Source organism: Sinocyclocheilus anshuiensis, unplaced genomic scaffold (genome assembly GCF_001515605.1).
Source record: "Sinocyclocheilus anshuiensis isolate Anshui unplaced genomic scaffold, SAMN03320099.WGS_v1.1 scaffold67, whole genome shotgun sequence".
In the NCBI taxonomy this organism is placed as follows: Eukaryota; Metazoa; Chordata; class Actinopteri; order Cypriniformes; family Cyprinidae; genus Sinocyclocheilus; species Sinocyclocheilus anshuiensis.
The window spans coordinates 3,430,578-3,450,409 of record NW_015552546.1 but is presented as its reverse complement, the minus strand read 5'-3'; the positions used below and the strand labels follow the sequence as shown (position 1 = coordinate 3,450,409).

General features: G+C 33.5%; 1 protein-coding gene across 1 annotated transcript; it reads left to right on the top strand.

The window, feature by feature from the left end:
- Window positions 1-4,938: 4,938 nt before the first annotated feature.
- On the top strand, window positions 4,939-16,435 carry LOC107664131 (protein-glutamine gamma-glutamyltransferase K-like). Its single transcript, XM_016454586.1, has 13 exons — window positions 4,939-5,014; window positions 5,129-5,320; window positions 7,014-7,262; window positions 7,349-7,467; window positions 8,688-8,795; window positions 9,028-9,205; window positions 9,305-9,443; window positions 11,633-11,825; window positions 11,944-12,097; window positions 14,768-15,052; window positions 15,636-15,796; window positions 16,002-16,138; window positions 16,291-16,435. The coding sequence occupies exons 1-13, from the start codon at window positions 4,939-4,941 to the stop codon at window positions 16,433-16,435; spliced, it is 2,136 nt and encodes a 711-aa protein (XP_016310072.1).
- Window positions 16,436-19,832: the final 3,397 nt, after the last annotated feature.

Below are 19,832 nucleotides of genomic sequence, written 5' to 3'. Positions count from 1 at the left end.
TACTACTACTACTACTACTACTACCAATAATAATAATAATTATTATTATTATTATTATTATTATTTTGCCATTTCTACATGCTTAATTATAATAATAATAATATAAAAAATTGTTTTACCATGTTTAAGAACTGTTACTAATAAAAAGCAGTAATAATAATAATAATAATAATAATTTTAACAACAATATCGGCCTTAAAAAGCACTATTATTATTATTAAAATTACATTATGAGTAGTAGCATTTATAAGGCTTCAGAAATAGCAATAATAATAATAATAATTATTATTATTATTATTGTTATTATAATAATAATAATTATTATTATTATTACGTTGACATTTCTACATGCTTAATTATAATAATAATATAAAACAATGTTTTACCATGTTTAAGAACTGTTACTAATAAAAAGCAGTAATAATAATAATAATAATAATAATAATAATAATAATAATAATAATTTTAACAAAAATATAGGCCTTAAAAATGGCACATTATTATTATTATTATATTATTATTATTATTATTAAAATTACATTATTAGTAGTAGCATTTATAAGACTTCAGAAATAGCAATAATAATAATACTAATAATTATTATATGATTCTGATTGTGATTCTGATTCTGATAATAATAATAATAATAATTATTATTATTATTATTATTTAATAATTTTAACAAAAATATAGGCCTTAAAAATGGCACATTATTATTATTATTATATTATTATTATTATTATTAAAATTACATTATTAGTAGTAGCATTTATAAGACTTCAGAAATAGCAATAATAATAATACTAATAATTATTATATGATTCTGATTGTGATTCTGATTCTGATAATAATAATAATAATAATTATTATTATTATTATTATTATTTTGCCATTTGTACATGCTTAATTATAATAATAATATAAAACAAAAACATTTTACCATGTTTAAGAACTGTTACTAATAAAAATCAGTAATAATAATAATAATAATAATAATAAGGCTTATACTATTGTTAAACAGATGTATTATTATTGTTATTATTATTATTATTGCCAATTCTAAAGACTTATAAATACTACTACTACTCATAATGTAATTTTTATAATAATAATAATAATATTATTATATTGACATTTCTGCATGTTTAACAACAACAACAATAATAATAATATGCAATTTTTAAGGCTTATATTCTTGTTGAACAGATTTTTAATTGCTTTCAGACAGCAGAAATATATTCATTGTCATGGCTTTTATATAAATTAATTGCTTTTTGTGATTCACAGATTTTGATCAGACTCTGATGCTCATGATTCATTATGATTCGTTTTTCTTGGAATATTTCCTGTTCAGTAACAGAAGGAATAGATCCACTTTTCTGGACTGTAATGTTGCTCATCAGTAATGAAGGAGGAGTGTCAACACACTTAAATAAGAGCCATGAGCAGTGCTTCAGAACACACACCAGACGGTCTGCCAGAGCACCTGAACTTCACCAACTCACAGGTAACAAATATTGCATTTATGATCACTTTTTGTTAAGAATTCATAATAAACATTACGCTTAATTGATCAACAGCTCGAGTTTATTCAAAAATGAATATACTGAAAATATATATAGCACCATTATTGCATTATGGCAAGACAATACAGGTGAATATCTTAAATTAAGAATTGCAAAAATTATAGTGTATAGTTTTCTAATATGTTAAGTATGCAAATAAGGCATTCTGTAGTTAAATAGGCACTAACTTGCATACATTGCCAGAAAATGAATCTGAACATTGGATAAAGCCAGGTTAAACAATTTTGTTTTATTTTGTTGATATATTCAAATGATTTTATAGAAGGGATTTTGGATATTTCTTTTTATCACTCCATAACAGAAAATACTATCAACAGTTAGAAAAAACACAGTTTTAATACAGTTTTAGGAATAATACACTGTATAAAACCAGGTGAATGATATATGAACAAACCCTTCTATAAAAACCTTCAGGATATAGATGAGAACAAAACTGTTTAGGTCACCTGAAGCCTTGCCAACATTCTTGCTAACACACTTTATATAAAACCGATTTAGCTTAGTTACACTAGAAAACAGGATAATTTAAAACATTGTTAAACTTTAATCCATATATTTTTATATATGCATTTATATTTAAATTTAAAATATGTGACCCTGGACCACAAAACCAGTCATAAGGGTCAATTTCTTGAAATTGAGATTTATACATCATCTGAAAGCTGAATAAATAAGCTTCCCTTTCAGTCGGTCACTCCCGACATCACGTCGGTTGACCGACGAAATTGGGATCTCGCTTAGAGGGACCAATCCACTTCGAGTGTAAACTAAACGAGCCAATGCACATTGGCATGCGATTATTGCATCCAGCTGCTGCTGATCACAGCGTGAGTATAAATAGGCAGCAGATGCAACGCATATTCAGCTTTTCGCTTCGGAGCCGAGCGGTTCTATCGTTCTGCTCCTGACCTCTACAAGAGTGAAGACTACAAGTCAAGCACGCTCTCGGTGGGCTCTCGTGTTGGCGGTACGGCGCTTCAGCGGCGGTGGTTTCCCGTGTCGAGTGGGTTGCACACAGCAGGCTGCACTACCCCCGTGTGTGTTGCAGACGGCCATCTCCCCTGTGCGCTTCAGCACACCAAAAGAGCAAATTCCATCTGAAAGAGCTTCACGGGTGGAACGTCTTTTTAAAGACGCGTCTTTTTAAAGATGTCGTACCATCCGTGTGTTTCTGGGTGCAGTCGTTACCTGGCGCCGGGTGATGGTCACGATCGCTGCCTCTCCTGGGCATGAAGCACGCGGAGGTGGCTTTCGTGGATGACTCATGCTTGGCTATTGCTACAAATATACCCCAGCGACTTAACACTGCTTTTGTGCTCCAGGGTCACATATGCTTAACTCTGAGTCCTATTTATTGATCATTTAAAAATTAAAGTTATTATACGCTCTTAAAAATAAAGGTTCTTCATTGGTATCGATGGTTCGATGAAGAACCTTTAACATCCATGGAAACTTTCCATTCCATAAAACCTTCTTTATAGTGGAAACGGTCACATTTGCATGATCAGTATAAACACTACATCCAATCTGAGCAGGTTGATGTTTCTGCATGGGTTTAGACATGATTATGTGTCCGTTTCAGCAGCTGGATGACGTCATGCGCTTTAATCCAGCTGCCCCATGGGTTCTTATTCAGCTGTGAGTGTAAGAGGCGCGTCTTTGTTGGCAGTCTTTTGTGAAAGAACTATGACAATGACTCGCCGTCCGGTCTGGGAGGGGATGGGTGTCAGAGAAGCAAGAAACTCTTGATAATGATTTTATAATTGTACAATTAAAATGCTCACTGAAAGACAAAGAGTTTGTCATTAATCGCTATATGAATTTATACATGAGAGGATCATGAGGTCAAATTATTGGTCAGCAGGCCTTGCCATGACATTTCAATGAGGAAACATAACAGGAAAAGACATAATTATGTGACCCTGGAGCACAAAAGCATTGTTAAGTCGCTGGGGTATATTTGTAGCAATAGCCAACAATACATTGTATGGGTCAAAATTATACATTTTTATTTTATGCCAAAAATCATTAGGATATTAAGTAAAGATCATGTTTCATGAAGATATTTAGCAAATTTCCTACCGTAAATATATCAAAACTTCATTTTTGATTAGTAATATGCATTGCTAAGAACTTAATTTGGACAACTTTAAAGGTGATTTTCTCAATATTTTCATTTTTTTGCACCCTCAGATTCCAGATTTTCAAATAGTTGTATCTCGGCCAAATATTGTGCTATCATAACAAACCATACATCAATGGAAAGCTTATGTATTCAGCGAGAAATTGACCCTTATGACTGGTTTTGTGGTCCAGGGTCACATATGATTTTGTTTTAGTATTTGAACACCAGCAATGTAATGCATCTGGTGATTCTTTACTATGATGATTTTCCATATCATTTTGTGCTGAAGGTGCATTCTGGGAATACTTCCTTCTCTGTCTGGCTTGACTAAATTTCAGCATTGTAAAGAAATGTTATGTAGGCACAACTGATATTTGTCTACAACATTAAACTGAAACAGCATGCAAGCAGAAGCCTTCGGATTGAAAGTTTGTTCAAATCTTGATGACATTCAATCAAGTACGTCCAAACTTTTCTCTGCTAGTGTAGGCGAACCAAGTATTTTATGATCAAATCAAATGTAAACCCGAAATTAAATGCAAAGATGAGGAATTTAAATAAATAAACACATTTACTTTACATTTATATTTGCTCATTTGGCAGACACTTTTATCCAAAGTTACAAATCTTATTTATATTTTTATTAATTCATTCATTCATTCATTAAATCGTATTTATTTATTCAATCTTATTTACTTATTAACATTTTATTTACTATTAAATAGAAGGTTGTCAAATTAAAAAAAAATAATTAAAAGCATTTATTTATGTTTTAGAATTCAGTTTGTTTGTTTGTTAATTTATTTGGATTTCATTTATTTGGATTTCATTAGAATTTCTATTCAGGTATTTATTTTTGCATTTATTACATTTTTATTAATTCAGATTTTTATTTATTACATTTTTATTATACGCACACGCACACACTCACACATTAGGCTATATTTTCATTCAAATTGTATTTATTTTTTTAGAATTGATTATTGATGTATTTTTATTGATTGATTGATTGATTGAAAAGTATTTAACATATTTAGTTATATTTATTTATTAGAAATGTATTTGTTACTATTTTATTTATTCTGATATTTATTATTTATTACATTTTTATTATATGTACATTTTATTTAATATTTTTATATATTTTTTATTGATTGATTGATTGAAAAAGCACTTAACATATTTAGTTTTTTTTTTTCTTCTTAGTCTTTCAGCCTGCTTGTAGAAATGTCTAGCTCTAACACCAACACTGCTAGAGGTCCCAGTGCCAGCGCTCCTGCAGCTGCGACCCTGGCGGCTTCAGGTGAGGAGGAAGAGGATGAAGGAGACTCTAATGCAGTTCATTTGCATGAAAAAGAGTCCACACTGAGATTTGATGCTTTCAGGGAGATGTAAACGTTTCCTCTCTCATTCACAGACACGCTTCTGACGGTTCACTCCGTCGACCTCCTGAAATCCAAGGATGGGCCGAACCGACGCGAGCATCGCACAGACGCTTACTTCAGCGACAAGCTGATCATCCGCAGAGGACAGACCTTCCAGATGTGGATCGAGTTCTCCAGACCCTTCAACCCCAAATCTGACAATCTGCAGCTGCAGCTGAAGTTAGGTGAGTGAGCTGGCACACAACCTGTTTGACAACAGTCATTATTTTTCCATTTCATCTCACGAGGTGCTCAGAAATGACTCATTTTACCTTTAAAATCTTAATTTGACACATACTAAGAAGATAGACATCTCAACAAGATAACAGACTTAAAGTAAAATGTAAGATCTTTTTATTAAAATATCCAAAAACCACTAGAGCAGTGTTATATATTTTGCTGGCTTGTGTACTTACATTATCCCAAATGTTTCGAAGAATGTTTAAATCCAGAGAAATAAGCAATTTTAACCAGTGACACGGACCGTGTCCATAGTGTCACTGTGTCAGTCGGATTGCATCGGCTGTGGGGATGAAGACCACAACTCCCATGATTCCACACTCAGTCACCGCCTCATCAAACTTCGCCTTTGTCTCTATGTTTATTTTGAATACGCGCCCTCTAGCGGCGAAAATTACATATTGTGCCTTTAAGTCCAGACTTGTCTGGATTCCCTCGTACTGTTTGTTTTGTCATGCCTGCTGGACGCACCTCTGATAGCATGTTTTTTTTTTCCTTTTTTTTCATAATCGGATTTAGGGATGTGTTGAGCAACATTTCTCTTCAGATAGCTGTAAAAACACCTACAATCAGAATTACTGTTAAAATCAGTAGCAGAAGAACCTAAATCAGAATGAAATCAGCAGAATCAGTAAAAAATCCAAATAAAAATCTGGGGTATTATAGTTAATAAGCTGGAATAAATAAAATGTTTACAATTTTGATTAAACTTATTTTATTTCAGCTAGTATAGCTAAGGAAACATTTCTCATTTAACTTGCTGTATTAAAATAACTGAAACTGAAAATATAAATGAATATAAACTATATACGCATATTTAAAAAAAATAATTAAAGTGATAAAATGACTAAAACTTAAACTAAAATAAAAATGAAATATATAAAAACTAATAAAAATAAAAGCTTATTCAGGTTTGCTTTTATAATAGTATCAAATTAAGATACTATTATAAAAATTACAATAGTTTCTCAATTATACTAAAATAAAACCGACAAAAAAAACACAATTAATGTCTTAAAAATCTTAAAATCTTCAGACTTAAATTAGAATCAGAAATAAAATCAGTTGAATTCAAATCAATAATCAGCCCATATCAGATCATTCAAAAAAAACTAACAAAAAATAAAATAAATTTATAATAAATAAGTAATAAGAACCACAATCATAATCAGGCACTTATGTGCATTTAAAATTATTTTAACTGGATTTTTTAAACTGAGTTTTGTTGGATATCTCGTGGAAACTCATAAAACATAGACATGCAGTGGCTACGGAAACATGTTTTTCATTCAATGATTTTTCTCTGGAGTCTGCACATTAGCATTGATTGACAAATCAGTGTGTGACAAAGAGAGAAAGATGCCCAGACATTCTGACGGTTAGTTCAATTATCTTGCACTTTATTTGGAAAAGAAACCGTGACAGATGAATCTATTCATTCGTGATGGATGTGAGTCATGAAGTGCTTGGGTTTGGACCAGGACTAGTGATTATGCGACCTAATCCATCTAATCCAGCTGCTCCTTGAGTCTCCCTTCTTAATGGATCTCCAGCCGAGTCACCGACGGATGATTCAATTAAAGTTAAATCATTAAGACGGCGTTCGTCTGATAGTATGTTTCCATGTCTTTGACACAGAACCCATCTTCAGCAGTAGCACTGGGATTCACATCTCTGTCCCGTTAGTGGACGTCCTGGAAGACGGCCGCTGGGAGATGAAGATCGTGGAGCAGAAAGACAAACGTGTGCGGCTGGCGGTCAACACTCTTCCCACCGCCTCCATCGGCTGCTACAAGGTGACCGTCGAGTCTTTCTCACCGAAGGGCAAGCTGCTGTTCCCCTGCACCCCCAACGACGTCTACCTGCTCTTCAACCCCTGGTGTGAAGGTACAGACTCAATGAAGGACAATCACACTCATTTTTTCCTCATTTGCATTAAGGAAGTAACACAACATTCATCTGTCTTTCCTCAGATGATGCCGTGTATCTGGATAATGAAGCAGAAAGGAAAGAGTATATCCTGAATAGCATGGGCAGAATTTACTACGGAACTGAGAAGCAAATTGGAACCAGAACATGGAATTTTGCCCAGGTGTGGAAACACAGCTACTGCTATTATTATTTTTATTATTATAGTTTGAATTTTTGAATAATAATAATCATTATTATTATTGTTATGCTATTCTTTTATCAGTTTGAACAGATTTTATTATTTTTATTGTTGTTGTTGCAATGATTATTATTGTTTTTAAATGTATTAATTTAATTTATTATTATTATTATTATTATTGTGCATTTTTATAGTTTTGAACAGAATCTATTATTATCTATAATTATATGATCTGTGGTGATGATGATGATGATGATGATGATTATTAGTATCTTCATTATTATTATTCTTGTTGTTGTGATGATGATGATTGTTTTTATTAATTTATTATTATTATTATTATTATAAATTTGTATTGGTTTGAAAATATTATATTATTATCTATATTTCTATTATTATTGTTATTATTATTATTATTATTATTGCCGTTATTATTATTATTAATTTTTATCACCATCATCATCGTCGTCATCATTGCCATGCAATTGTTTTTTTTATATTTATAATTGTCTATAAATCTAATAATAATAATAATAAAAATAAAATAATAATAATAATAATGGAAATAACAAATAATAATAGTAACAACAACAATAAAAATAAACAACAACAAATTAACAATAACTATAATATTAAATATTTTTATTGTTATTCATAGAATTAATATTATTACTAATATTATTGTATGTTATGCAATTGTTTTATCAGTTTCAATCAAATTCTGGTATTATCTTCTATTATTATTATTATTATTATTATTATGCATTTTTATCGGTTTGAACATATTCTATTATTATCTATATTTCTATTATTATTCTTATTGCTATTATTATTATTAATTTTTATCATCATCATCATAGTCGTCATCATTGCCATGCAATTGTTCTTTTTCATATTTATTATTGTCTATAAATCTAATAATAATAATAACAATAATAATAAAATTATAATAATAATTGAAATAACAAATAATAATAGTAACAACAACAATAAAAATGAACAACAACAAATTAACAATAACAATAATATTAAATATTTTTATTGTTATTAATAAAATTTATATTATTACTAATATTATTGTATTGTTTTATCAGTTTCAATCAAATTCTGGTATTATCTATGATTCTATTATTATTATTATTATTTCCAATTTATCAATTCCATTATTATGATTTTTTATTATTTTGCATTTGTTTTATCAGTTTGAACAGGATATCCTAGAAGCATGTCTGTTCATTTTGGAGAGAGGTCAGGTCGCTATGACCGAATGGAGAGATCCAGTGATTGTGTCCAGAATGGTATCTGCTCTGGTGAGTCACGTTCACATGGATTCATAAGAAATCATGAATGTGATTTGAGAAGGTGAAATACAGTAGCCAGCATGTGGCAGTTTTAGGTTCATATGAACCTTCTGTGTTCATACAGGACACAAAACAACATGTCGCTTACTGTCTTTCCTGTGAGGAACAGAAAAGTGAGATGCACGATTAAAGAGCTTAAAAGCACCTGTTTTTGAAAAGCTTTTCTGCTCTTCTGTGACAGGTGAACTCCAACGATGACTACGGTGTTCTGATGGGTAACTGGAAGGACAGCTATGAGGGTGGGACGTCTCCCACCGCCTGGAGCGGCAGCGGCGACATCCTGAGACAGTATTACAAAAGCTCAGGGAAACCTGTCAAATTCGCCCAGTGCTGGGTCTATGCGGGAGTCACCAATTCCGGTACGTTTGGATTTATTTCTCTTTTTATCACTGTATTAAAAATATATTTTTATCATGTTTTTAGGAATAAAATGTTATCTAAATAAATTTCTTTCTCAGTGTTGAGATGTCTTGGTATTCCCACCCGCTGTGTGACCAACTTCAGCTCGGCTCACGACACGGACCTTTCCTTGACCACAGACATTTATATTGACGAGAAGCTGGAAGTTATCAAAGACAAGACCAGCGATTCTCTCTGGTACGATATTTTACTGTCATTAATGTCATCAGAGTCAGGTTTATGTTATACTTAGTCTCTCTGATCAGCAAAACTTATGCTTGGAAGACTTTATAATAAATTTTGATGATTAATGAACTGACAGTTCTCAAATACAGCCATCACTACTGACACTTTACATTAATATGATATCAGGGTTATTATATTTCACTAAAAGTAAAACCATAAAAAAATCACTTGAAATGGAATAAATGTTAATAAAAAATAACCTAACTATGGTTTATTTCATAGTTATTTCAACATTTCTAATTTTTGTTTAGTTTAACTTGAAGTAGCCTACTAAAATAACTAAATCTGAAATAAAAATTAATAAAAAACTTTATATACATAGGGGAGAACGGGGCACAAAGTAACACTTTTTGACTTTCTCAGTTTGTGTAAATCCACATGGGGTTAAGAATATATATTTTTTTATCCACAGTAATTTTACACGTGTCTAGTACAAATATGTTGCCTTGTTTCATAGTTACAGTGTATACGTTTTTCTTTATTTACCCTCAAAAAATGGAAGTGAAATGTGACAACATGCCCCGTAGGTGGGGTACATTGTAACATCTGAGGGGCACGTTGTAACATGACCATATAACAGCTTAAAATGTTATCTGATCAAATGAAAAATAAAATATACAACACAAACTAAAATATTTTGTTAATAAAATAAAGTAATTATTTTTTTCAAATAAAATAATGGCGTTTTTTAAGAATTAAAAATAATCTGATTTTGGAGTTTGACAATGAACACATTGCAATCATGCTTGGGACGGCCCATATAAACGTGCAAAAATGCTTTACATGTCTTGAAATAATAATTTCTAAACATTAAACATTGACTGTAAGTCTTTATTCACCTGTTTCTCGTTGTTTCTCATTAAAATTCATTAAAGTAAATAGTGTAAATGACATCACTAATGTCATAGAATAGCACATTGTACCGCAATGTTACAACGTGCCCCATCTGCGAAACTGGAGTTTAAAACCAGTTGCTGTCTATCTAAACTGATAAATAACAGATTGGAGATTAAAATAATAATTTTAAATGATTAATAAAAACTTACTTAAGCCAGAATTGTAATTTTACTATGGTAAAATAAATGTTCATTGATATCTTCAAAAGATTTTTGAATTTTGTCACACTTTTTTTTCTATATAATGTTGATATGGTAACTAATAAATACTGTAAATTTTGTTATGCTAGCATGTGTGGAAATATTCAAACCATGTGTGTTACAACTAACCCGGCGTTACTTTGTGCCCCGAGTTCCCCTATTAAAAAACAAAAAAACTAAAAACTAAAACTAAAACTAATTAAAAATGACAAAACACACAAAATATGTATATGTTCAATAACTAGCTAAAAAATATGTTCAATAAACTAATACTAATAAACTCCCAAACGATTCATTTTTCCAAACCCCTCCTTTGCGTGACGCTAATCTGCAGTGATTGGTCCAATTGGACTCATTTTAATTTCATCCAGCCTGTAATCCTGATAAAGCAGCGTTTGTAAGCGCAGTGCTGCTTTGTGTACAGCATTACCGGGGAAACCGCTATTTTACGCTCCAAAAGCGACACCTTGTGGCAAAGAATGAATTTGCATTTTCATTCAGACGAACGTGAAAATAGACTGATGGTCAAGTTTTCCCAGGTCTGCGCGTGCAACAAGTGGGCGGGCAATATGCTAATGTTTCATGTTGATGTCAACATGAAATGGCTTGGGATTCGTTTTAAAAACGACTCATTTCAATGATTCAGAGTCGACTCTTTTGTTTGAGAGACAATAACTTTATACACGGTGCACTTTCAGATTTAAAACTTTGCAGGATGTTTATATTCAATAAGAGCTGTGTTACACATTGCATTAAAGGTAATTTTCAAAAATGCATAATAGGGGCACTTTAATAATTTTCACAACACAAAATGACACAAATCAGTTGAAAAAAAAAACTTGCCCTGCAAACTGCCCTTATAATATTTAGATGATTGATTTTTTTTCCTTCTTTTTTTTTTTTTTAAGGTAAAGTGCCTCATTTCACTATTTGTAAAAACAAAACAAAACAGGTTCAGGTCTTGTTTTAGGCCTATTCAGTTTTATTTTTGTAAATTGCAGACCAAAAAAAAAGCAGACCGCTTTGTATAAACTTTCCCTGTAGGAACTTCCACGTGTGGAACGAGTCCTGGATGACCCGTCCGGACCTCCCGGCTGGTTACGGCGGGTGGCAGGTGGTGGACGCGACCCCTCAGGAGCCCAGCCAGGGTTCGTACCGCTGCGGTCCCACTTCCGTCTCCGCCGTCCGCAAAGGACAAGTCGAACTGAAATTCGACACTCCATTTGTCTTTGCCGAAGTGAGCGCTTTCATATGAAACTCTTCTAACCGTCATTTGTGTCTGATGACATTTTGAACTTTGCACTTTATTCAGAACATCTTCTGAAAGGCTGAAATGGCTTCATTACGTGTCTCAGGTGAACAGTGATAGGATCTACTGGCAGAAGAAACCCGATGGAAGCTTCAGTCAGGTTAATGTGGAGAAGAACTCCATCGGTCAGAGCATCAGTACTAAAGCTGTGGGATCTGATGCTCGTGTGGACATCACACACCTCTACAAATACCCAGAAGGTAACAAAACAAATGCATCTGGCGCAAAACCTTCACTGTAAAAAATGACCGTGAATTTAACGGTAAAAGACTGTAAAAATGCTACAGTAAAAACCTGTTAAATGGTTAATGGTAAATTCCCCTACTATATACGGTGAAAAACTGTATTGGACATTACATGTATTGGACATTCATTTTACGGTAGTATACCATTTTTGAAAAAGACTGTATAATTTACAGTGAATAACCGTAAATTGACATTCCCAGAATTCCCTGCGGTACATTTCAAATTTGATGTTTTTTTTGTTGAAATAACTGTTTCGTCTTAGTTTTTTCTTATCAGTTTTGTATATTAGGATTGTGTGTTACACCTAATGTTGTTATATGAATGTTTATTGCATTCATATATATGAATTATTTCAGTTTCATGTGTGTTACCACAATGGTGTTTAGTGTTTGTGTGAATGACACTGTGCACCTTCTATATATGTTATTATTTAAAAGCTGCTTGTGATGGGCTTTGGTTCACCGTGTGACTTTCTCATCACCACCTGCATTTGGTGGTTATCAGTGTATTACAAAGGTAAAAAAACAGATTTCAGTACTTCAGTAGGTTGGTATATTAACATTATATCAGTTAATGAAAATACAGTATTTAATTGTAAATTTAAGTTAAAACCGTAAAACCTAAAACGTTGGTACCATATTTTTTACAGTAAAATTCCGGTAACCACAGCTGCCGGTTTTTTACAGTAAATTGTACGGAATTTTTTTTACAGTGTAGAGCCGCTTTCCTAGAAACAATTTAAGGCATCACAGACATGCTTCCAATGGGGATTGCTTATTTTCATGCATATTTAATAATAATAATAATAATTGTATAGCAACTTTCATATAAGACAGTGTTATTTTAGTATAATTTTTAAATAATATATTTTTATTAATATTATCTGAATTACATTTTTTATATTTTCCATTTCAATGTTATTTTTTATTTTATTTTTTTTTACTTTTTATGTTTATAGGCCTATATATATAGAGAGAGAGAGAGAGAGAGAGAGAGAGAATATATATTCTATATATATAACTAAAATTTTAGTTACAGTCATTTAAAGGGATAGTTCACCCAAAAATGTAAATGTGATGTTTATCTGCTTACCCCCAGGGCATCCAAGATGTACGTGACTTTGTTTCTTCAGTAGAACACAAACGAAGATTTTTAACTCAAACCGTTGCAGTCTGTCAGTCTTATAATGGAAGTGAATGGGAATCACGGCTTTGAGAGTAAAAAAAACATACACAAACAAAACCAAATTAAACCCTGCGGCTCGTGACGATACATTGATGTGTAAAGACACGAAACGATCGGTCTGTGCAAGAAACTGAACAGTATTTATATAGTTTTTTACGTCTGATGCAGTCCAATATCACTCCAATGACCATTGACACTCCTAATTGAGATTGTAGATAGAGTGTCAATGGTCCATTTGAGAGATAGGTGGCGGTAATGCACTTATAAGTCTGCGATCCGCCGTAAAGCAAGAAGAAGAAGAAGAAGACGCGTCACGTGCCGGCTGTCGAGGACGCGCTTAGGACGCGCTCAGGGCAGTTCAGACAGTTCAGACATTGGAGTGCATCAGAGGTAAAAAACGATATTAATACTGTTCAGTTTCTTGCACAGACCGATCGTTTCGTGTCTTTACACATCAATGTATCGTCACGAGCCGCAGGGTTTAATTTGGTTTTGTTTGTGTATGTTTTTTTGACTCTCAAAGCCGTGATTCCCATTCACTTCCATTATAAGACTGACAGACTGCAACGGTTTGAGTTAAAAATCTTCGTTTGTGTTCTACTGAAGAAACAAAGTCATCTACATCTTGGATGCCCTGGGGGTAAGCAGATAAACATCAAATTTTCATTTTTGGGTGAACTATCCCTTTAAGTATTTCAAGTTGAACTAAAATATGAAATGTTGCCTTCCCAACTAGCTGAAATAAAATAAGTTTTATTTATATTTTATTTCAGTTGACATTTATTTTATTTCAAGTAACGAAAATATTTTTATGGTTTTAGTTTTAGTTAAGGATAATATCACTGATGCAAGAAATCCAGCTCAAAGTGATTTACAATAAAAAAAAAAAACATTACAACATGCACAGTACTTCACATAAAAACAGATAATATACCACAAGATGAAAGATGAGACCCACTTTATAATAGTAACAAAAAAGTTGAACTTAAAATGCACAGAATTCATGACAAACTCTTCAAATTCAAAATAATTTATAAAATACCCTTACAAAAATTAACTATAATTTTTAAACTATTTTTGATACAAATACCCCCCCCCCCACAAATATAGTTTAAACCATGGTAACCACAAATTAAATATGGTTTTGCTACACTAACCATAGTTAAACCATGGTATTTGTAGTAAAATTGTGGATATATGGTAATCAATATGCCAAATAAAAAAACATGCTTACTACACTTTTACTATAATAAAACCATGGTTAATTTTCGTAAGGGTAGGAAACTGAAAATTAGAAAACATTGGAAGCAGCAATTTATGTTGATAACTTGAGTTGGATCCCTATGTAAGCAGCACACTTTAGAATAATGGGTTTGGAGGTAATACTCCAAAAAGGCAGCAACTCACATTCCTCTTTACTGTCTGATCATGTCCGTCAGGTTCAGAGGAGGAGCGCATTGCTGTGGAAAGGGCCAGTCGCTTCGGCTCCAAACCGACTTTGTATCCGTCTCCCACCGGCAATGACGTGAGCGTTGAGATTGTCATGGACGGGGCAGGGCCTCGTATCGGTGGAGATGCCAAACTCTCCATCGTCCTGAAGAACAAAAGCTCAAGTCAGCGCACGGCCAGTCTGCTGTATGAGGTGATGGTCATGTACTACACCGGTGTGCTGAAAACCACTGTGAAGAAGGATCAGATTCCTCTCACCCTCAAACCGCAAGAGAGTGAGTTTTACAGTCCCACCAGAGACATTTTTCTGGTTACTGTGCCCCAAAATGTCTGAATTAGTAGCTGCATTTCTCAAATATCACCTGATGATGAGACCTACTTGTAGTTGGTTTTGAATTTCATTCACAAATTGTACCTTTATACCCTTAAAAGAACATCTCTGTGCCTTATTTACCTCTAGAAGAAGGTAACTTTTTTCTGAACTTAAAGAAAAGTAAAACAAGTTAAGCTGATAAGCTGTTGTGCATCTAAAAGTGGTAATGCTTACTTTTAAATAGAATTTTAAATGGATATTTCTGTATATGAACAACAATTTGATCAACTTCATGTATTATGGATCTCAGTTAGCTAATGTTGCATCTGTTTTCCTTAAATGTAGTGTTTTTAGAGGGAAAACACACATACACACAAAACAACACAAAGTACTCAAGCTGGTGCACATGTTTGAGGGATTAATTGAATTTGCATTCATGTTTAAGATTATGGGCAGTGAGCAAAAAAGACTGGAGTACTGTGCAAAATGACCATGAAATATTTCATTATAATCATTAATGTCATTTTCCTTTTCTCTCCCTTCAGCCAAGACTATTCCTTGGACTCTGCAGTATAAGGAGTACATGAGCCATCTGGTGGACCAGGGCGCTCTTATGCTAGCGGTCACTGGACGGGTCAACGAGACCCGACAGATTCTGGCCACACAGTTCAACTTCAGGCTGCGCACACCAGACCTCATCATCACTGTACGTCGATGATCCACTAGTCTTTATTTGGGACCTTTAACAAGCACACAACTTTCTTATATCTTTCTTACCGTCAAATCTGTTGATGTTCAACCTGGTTCAATGCATCTAAAAGCACCATATTTGAATTACAACTGAGATTTGAGAATTAAGTGTCCTTAATTTAAAAAATCTACATCCATTGATTGTGTTTTGACTGTTTCAGCCTCAAGGGGATGCTGTGGTGGGTAAAGAGTTGACAGTCAAGATCACGTTCCAGAACCCGCTGTCACAAGTGTTGAGGAACGTTTTGTTCCGTATAGAGGGATTGGGAATGCAGAGCATCAGGAAGATCGCGTATGGGTAAGACTTTCAGTGTTTAAGAGCATTTTGAGGTGCGACATGTGCATGCACTTCATGCAAATTTGCTTAATGTGTGTGAGCTGTACTATGATAAACTGTATTTAAAGAGTGAAAAGCTTCCAGACAGTTTATAATCTAGTTGTGTTTCTCAGTGATGTGGATAAACTTGCGACGGTTACACTGACAGAGAAGTTTGTTCCCACTGTCGCCGGCTCTCAGAAGCTCCTGGCATCGATGGACTGCCGTCTGCTCACTCAAGTGCACGGAGTCGCTGATCTTGTGGTCAAACCAAAGTAGAAAATCACTGTCATTGTAAATCCTGCTAAAGCTCTCAGTTGTCTTGAGGATATAAGAATATTTACAAAATGAAATGGTCATTTAGAGTTAAAAAAATAATCAAGTACTTTGATATGAAACTAATGTAATTCAACAATAAAGATCTTTCATGCTTTATTCATATCCTGTCTGTCTGGGTGTGTTTGTGTGTTGATTTCAAATATCTACAGTGTATCTCAGAAATTGCTTGCTGTACCATTATTTAGCCTTGTGAGGTCAGTGTTTAAATGTTCAAATTGTTTGTTCTTTTTAGTTCTTATTTAACTCTTCTTTTAGCCTAGGATGTAGGTTTGATTTTGACTTCCCTTACCAAAAAGTAGTATACTTCAAGTTTATTTTATTAAGTTACTAGCACCCCCTATCGTATAACAATCAAAACGCGGATTCTAGGAGCACAAGTATACAGTAGCTCAAATATATTTAGACTTTTTCAAGTATAAGTCAAATATACTTAAATGTAATTTTAAGTATATTTCTGAGAAGAACATAAAGCCCATTTCTGAGAAGTACAGAAAAAGTAGACTAAAAGTATACTTTCCTATTTTTTAGTTTAAAAGAAGTATACTAATAGCACACTTTAATAAACTTCTTTTTCGTAAGGGTTAGGTAGGGGCATAAGAGCATTTTTGCATTGATAGATTTTTGACCACAGCTTTGTGTCATCTAAAGGGTTTATTTATGGTAGCTAACATTCATAAAGAGAGCTTTTTTATGTTAGCATATTCATCAGAAAATAATTACACCATTTTGATTATGTAAAACCAACAACATTACAGCAGTGGGTTTAAAGATCTTAAACCTTTTAAGATTTTAAAAATTTACTGGCTCTAAACCTCTCTTTATTATATTATACAAATGGTATTCAATACTTTTTTTTCTTAAGGGATTTGTATCTTTTTTCTCTTTTTTTCTTTGTTTTATTTTCATAACTGTACTGCCTTAATGGTTTTGTACTGTTTAAGAAAGAAAGAAAGAACGATACGCGCTCCAAAGTCCCGATCTGAATCAAAAGATTCACGAACTCACTCAAAAGTTTCGATCTAATCAATTGATTTGCGGTACGTGCTCGAAGTTCCGATCTGAATCACGATTCGCGATACATGTGCCGAAGTTCCATTCTGAATCAAAAGATTCACAAACTATGGAGTCAATACAATGCCACATATATATGAAAAATAAAATAAAGTTTTGCAAAAGAAAATAAAGTTTTGCAAACGAAAATAAAGTTTTGCAAACGAAAATAAAAGTATTGAGAAAAAATAAATGTTTTTTTGCAAACAAAAATAAAGAATTGCAAAAGAAAATGAAGTATTGCGAGAAAAAAATAAGTTTTGCAAACAAAAATAAAGAATTGCAAAATATAAATGAAACAGCACAAAAGCAATGATTTTGCAATACATATTTTCCATGGCCATATCTACTAATTTATTTGCAACGCTGCTTTTATTTTGCGTTTCAGTCAAGTTTGAGCTTGCAATACCGTTTTTCCCTTTGCGCTTCACGTTTCTGCGCGTCTCGCTTTCTGGCACTGTTTTGACATGGGGTGGAGTCAAGGGACGGGGGTGTGTACAACAGGCCTGGGCATGCCTCCCTAGAAGTGACGTCATCGGCCCGAGGGATGGGAAGCACTGGCTGCATACAGTGGAATTCGTTGACAGAAAAGAACAAACAATACTGAATTATGTCAACTACTGAACCAAATAACCAGCAGTCTCAACAGCAACTACATAAACACGGCCATTTTTTCTCTAACTTTGTTTGTTGTCATCTTCTAAATAATGCCGCGAGTGGGGCTTGAGGAAGTGACGTCGCCTGCGTCTGCGCAGTGCGACCTGATGCAGCCCCTGAAGTGAGACACAGGAAACAGAAATACTGCAAAATAATAATAATAACGCGACTAAACGAGACGAAATAACGTTATAACATTTCGTTTCGTCTCGTGTTGGTCAACGAAAATGAAGAGACATGTTAGCATAGTTTTTATTTTGTAAACCACATTTAGTCTCGTTTTTATTCGTCAACAATATTGCATTATACATTTAATTATAGTCATCATCACATGACCAGCATTTACGTTGCGTCTTGTCTCGTTTTCGTCATGTGATAAAGGTTCGTTGACGATGATATTTAGTCATAATTTTCGTTGACGAAAGCAACACTAGTCTGCACACATCCAAAAAACTTATTTTAAATGCAAAATTGATTTTCGTGCGCTCAAAATACTTTCTTCTTTGCGAGACAAACATTTTCTCTATAAAACTCAGTTTGCGCGCGTGCAAAACGCACTTTTGCGCGCTCAAAATATGACCTTTTGTGGCAGAGATGTAATCCCATATAATCCCTTCAAAGAGTTTACCCTCTGGAGTTAGAGCTTCGAAAGGGATGATGGGTGCAGGGGTAAAAAAAAAAAAAAAGCTATCTTTTTTTGGAAGGAGGGTGGGTTTTTGCAAAGGGTCAATTGCTTCACAAAAATGATTCACTGTTTGAATGTCACCTGCTGCCTGGTCAAAACTGTGTAAATGCAACAAAAACACAAACGTAAAAAAAAAGAAAGCTTTTACAAACCCATTGCAAATGTTTTATTGATCGTGTATTAAATGCAATTAACAAATCACCAACATTACATATGAAGTATCCCAGACAGCACACATACGTTGGGCCGATGTCGACCCGACGTACAAAATTCCATCGGCACGATGTCGCTCAGGGATCGTTTGCTAATAGGGAAGACGTCGCCGCGACGTCGGCCTCTGATCGCAAATGCTCTCCGGCCGATGTTTGGACGATGCAGCTGTAAATACCGGCTGCTCTGCGTGGGCGCGGTTCACCGGCGTTTTGCTCATCGTTACGGACCACCCGCGGCAGCAGCCGCTGGTTTATAATAAAACAATACACACCACTCTCAATAAAGGTTGCAAATTTATTAAAATTTTCAATAAACATATTAAATATACAAAAACATTTACATTTATCAGATGCTTTTATCAAAAGTGACTTACAAATGAGAGCATTCAAATCAATTTACAATTGTTTGTACTCTTTCAGAGATTAACCATGGTTTTACCACAGCATTTGCAGTAAATCCATAGTAAAAACAAAATCAACCATAGTTTTACTACAATAACTATGGTTTAACTATGACTGTTGCAGTAAAACCATAGTAAGCACAAAAATAACCATTACTACAGCATTTGCAGTAAAACCATAGTAACTACAAAATTTACCACGATTTCAAAAACTACACTATAGTCATGGTTACCACATGTTTACTGTAGTATTACTACAAAATAACTATAGCAGAACCATGACATCAAACCCATGGTATGAACAAAAAAAAAAAAAACCTTGGTTACTACAC

What these genes read in the sequence shown, in the direction of transcription:
- LOC107664131 (XM_016454586.1), top strand. Translation starts at nt 4,939, where the DNA reads ATGTCTAGCTCTAACACCAACACTGCTAGAGGTCCCAGTGCCAGCGCT. An exon ending in CCAGAATGGTATCTGCTCTG is followed by an intron (nt 8,796 to 9,027) that starts GTGAGTCACGTT and finishes CTTCTGTGACAG; the next exon opens with GTGAACTCCAACGATGACTA. An exon ending in ATCAGGAAGATCGCGTATGG is followed by an intron (nt 16,139 to 16,290) that starts GTAAGACTTTCA and finishes TGTGTTTCTCAG; the next exon opens with TGATGTGGATAAACTTGCGA.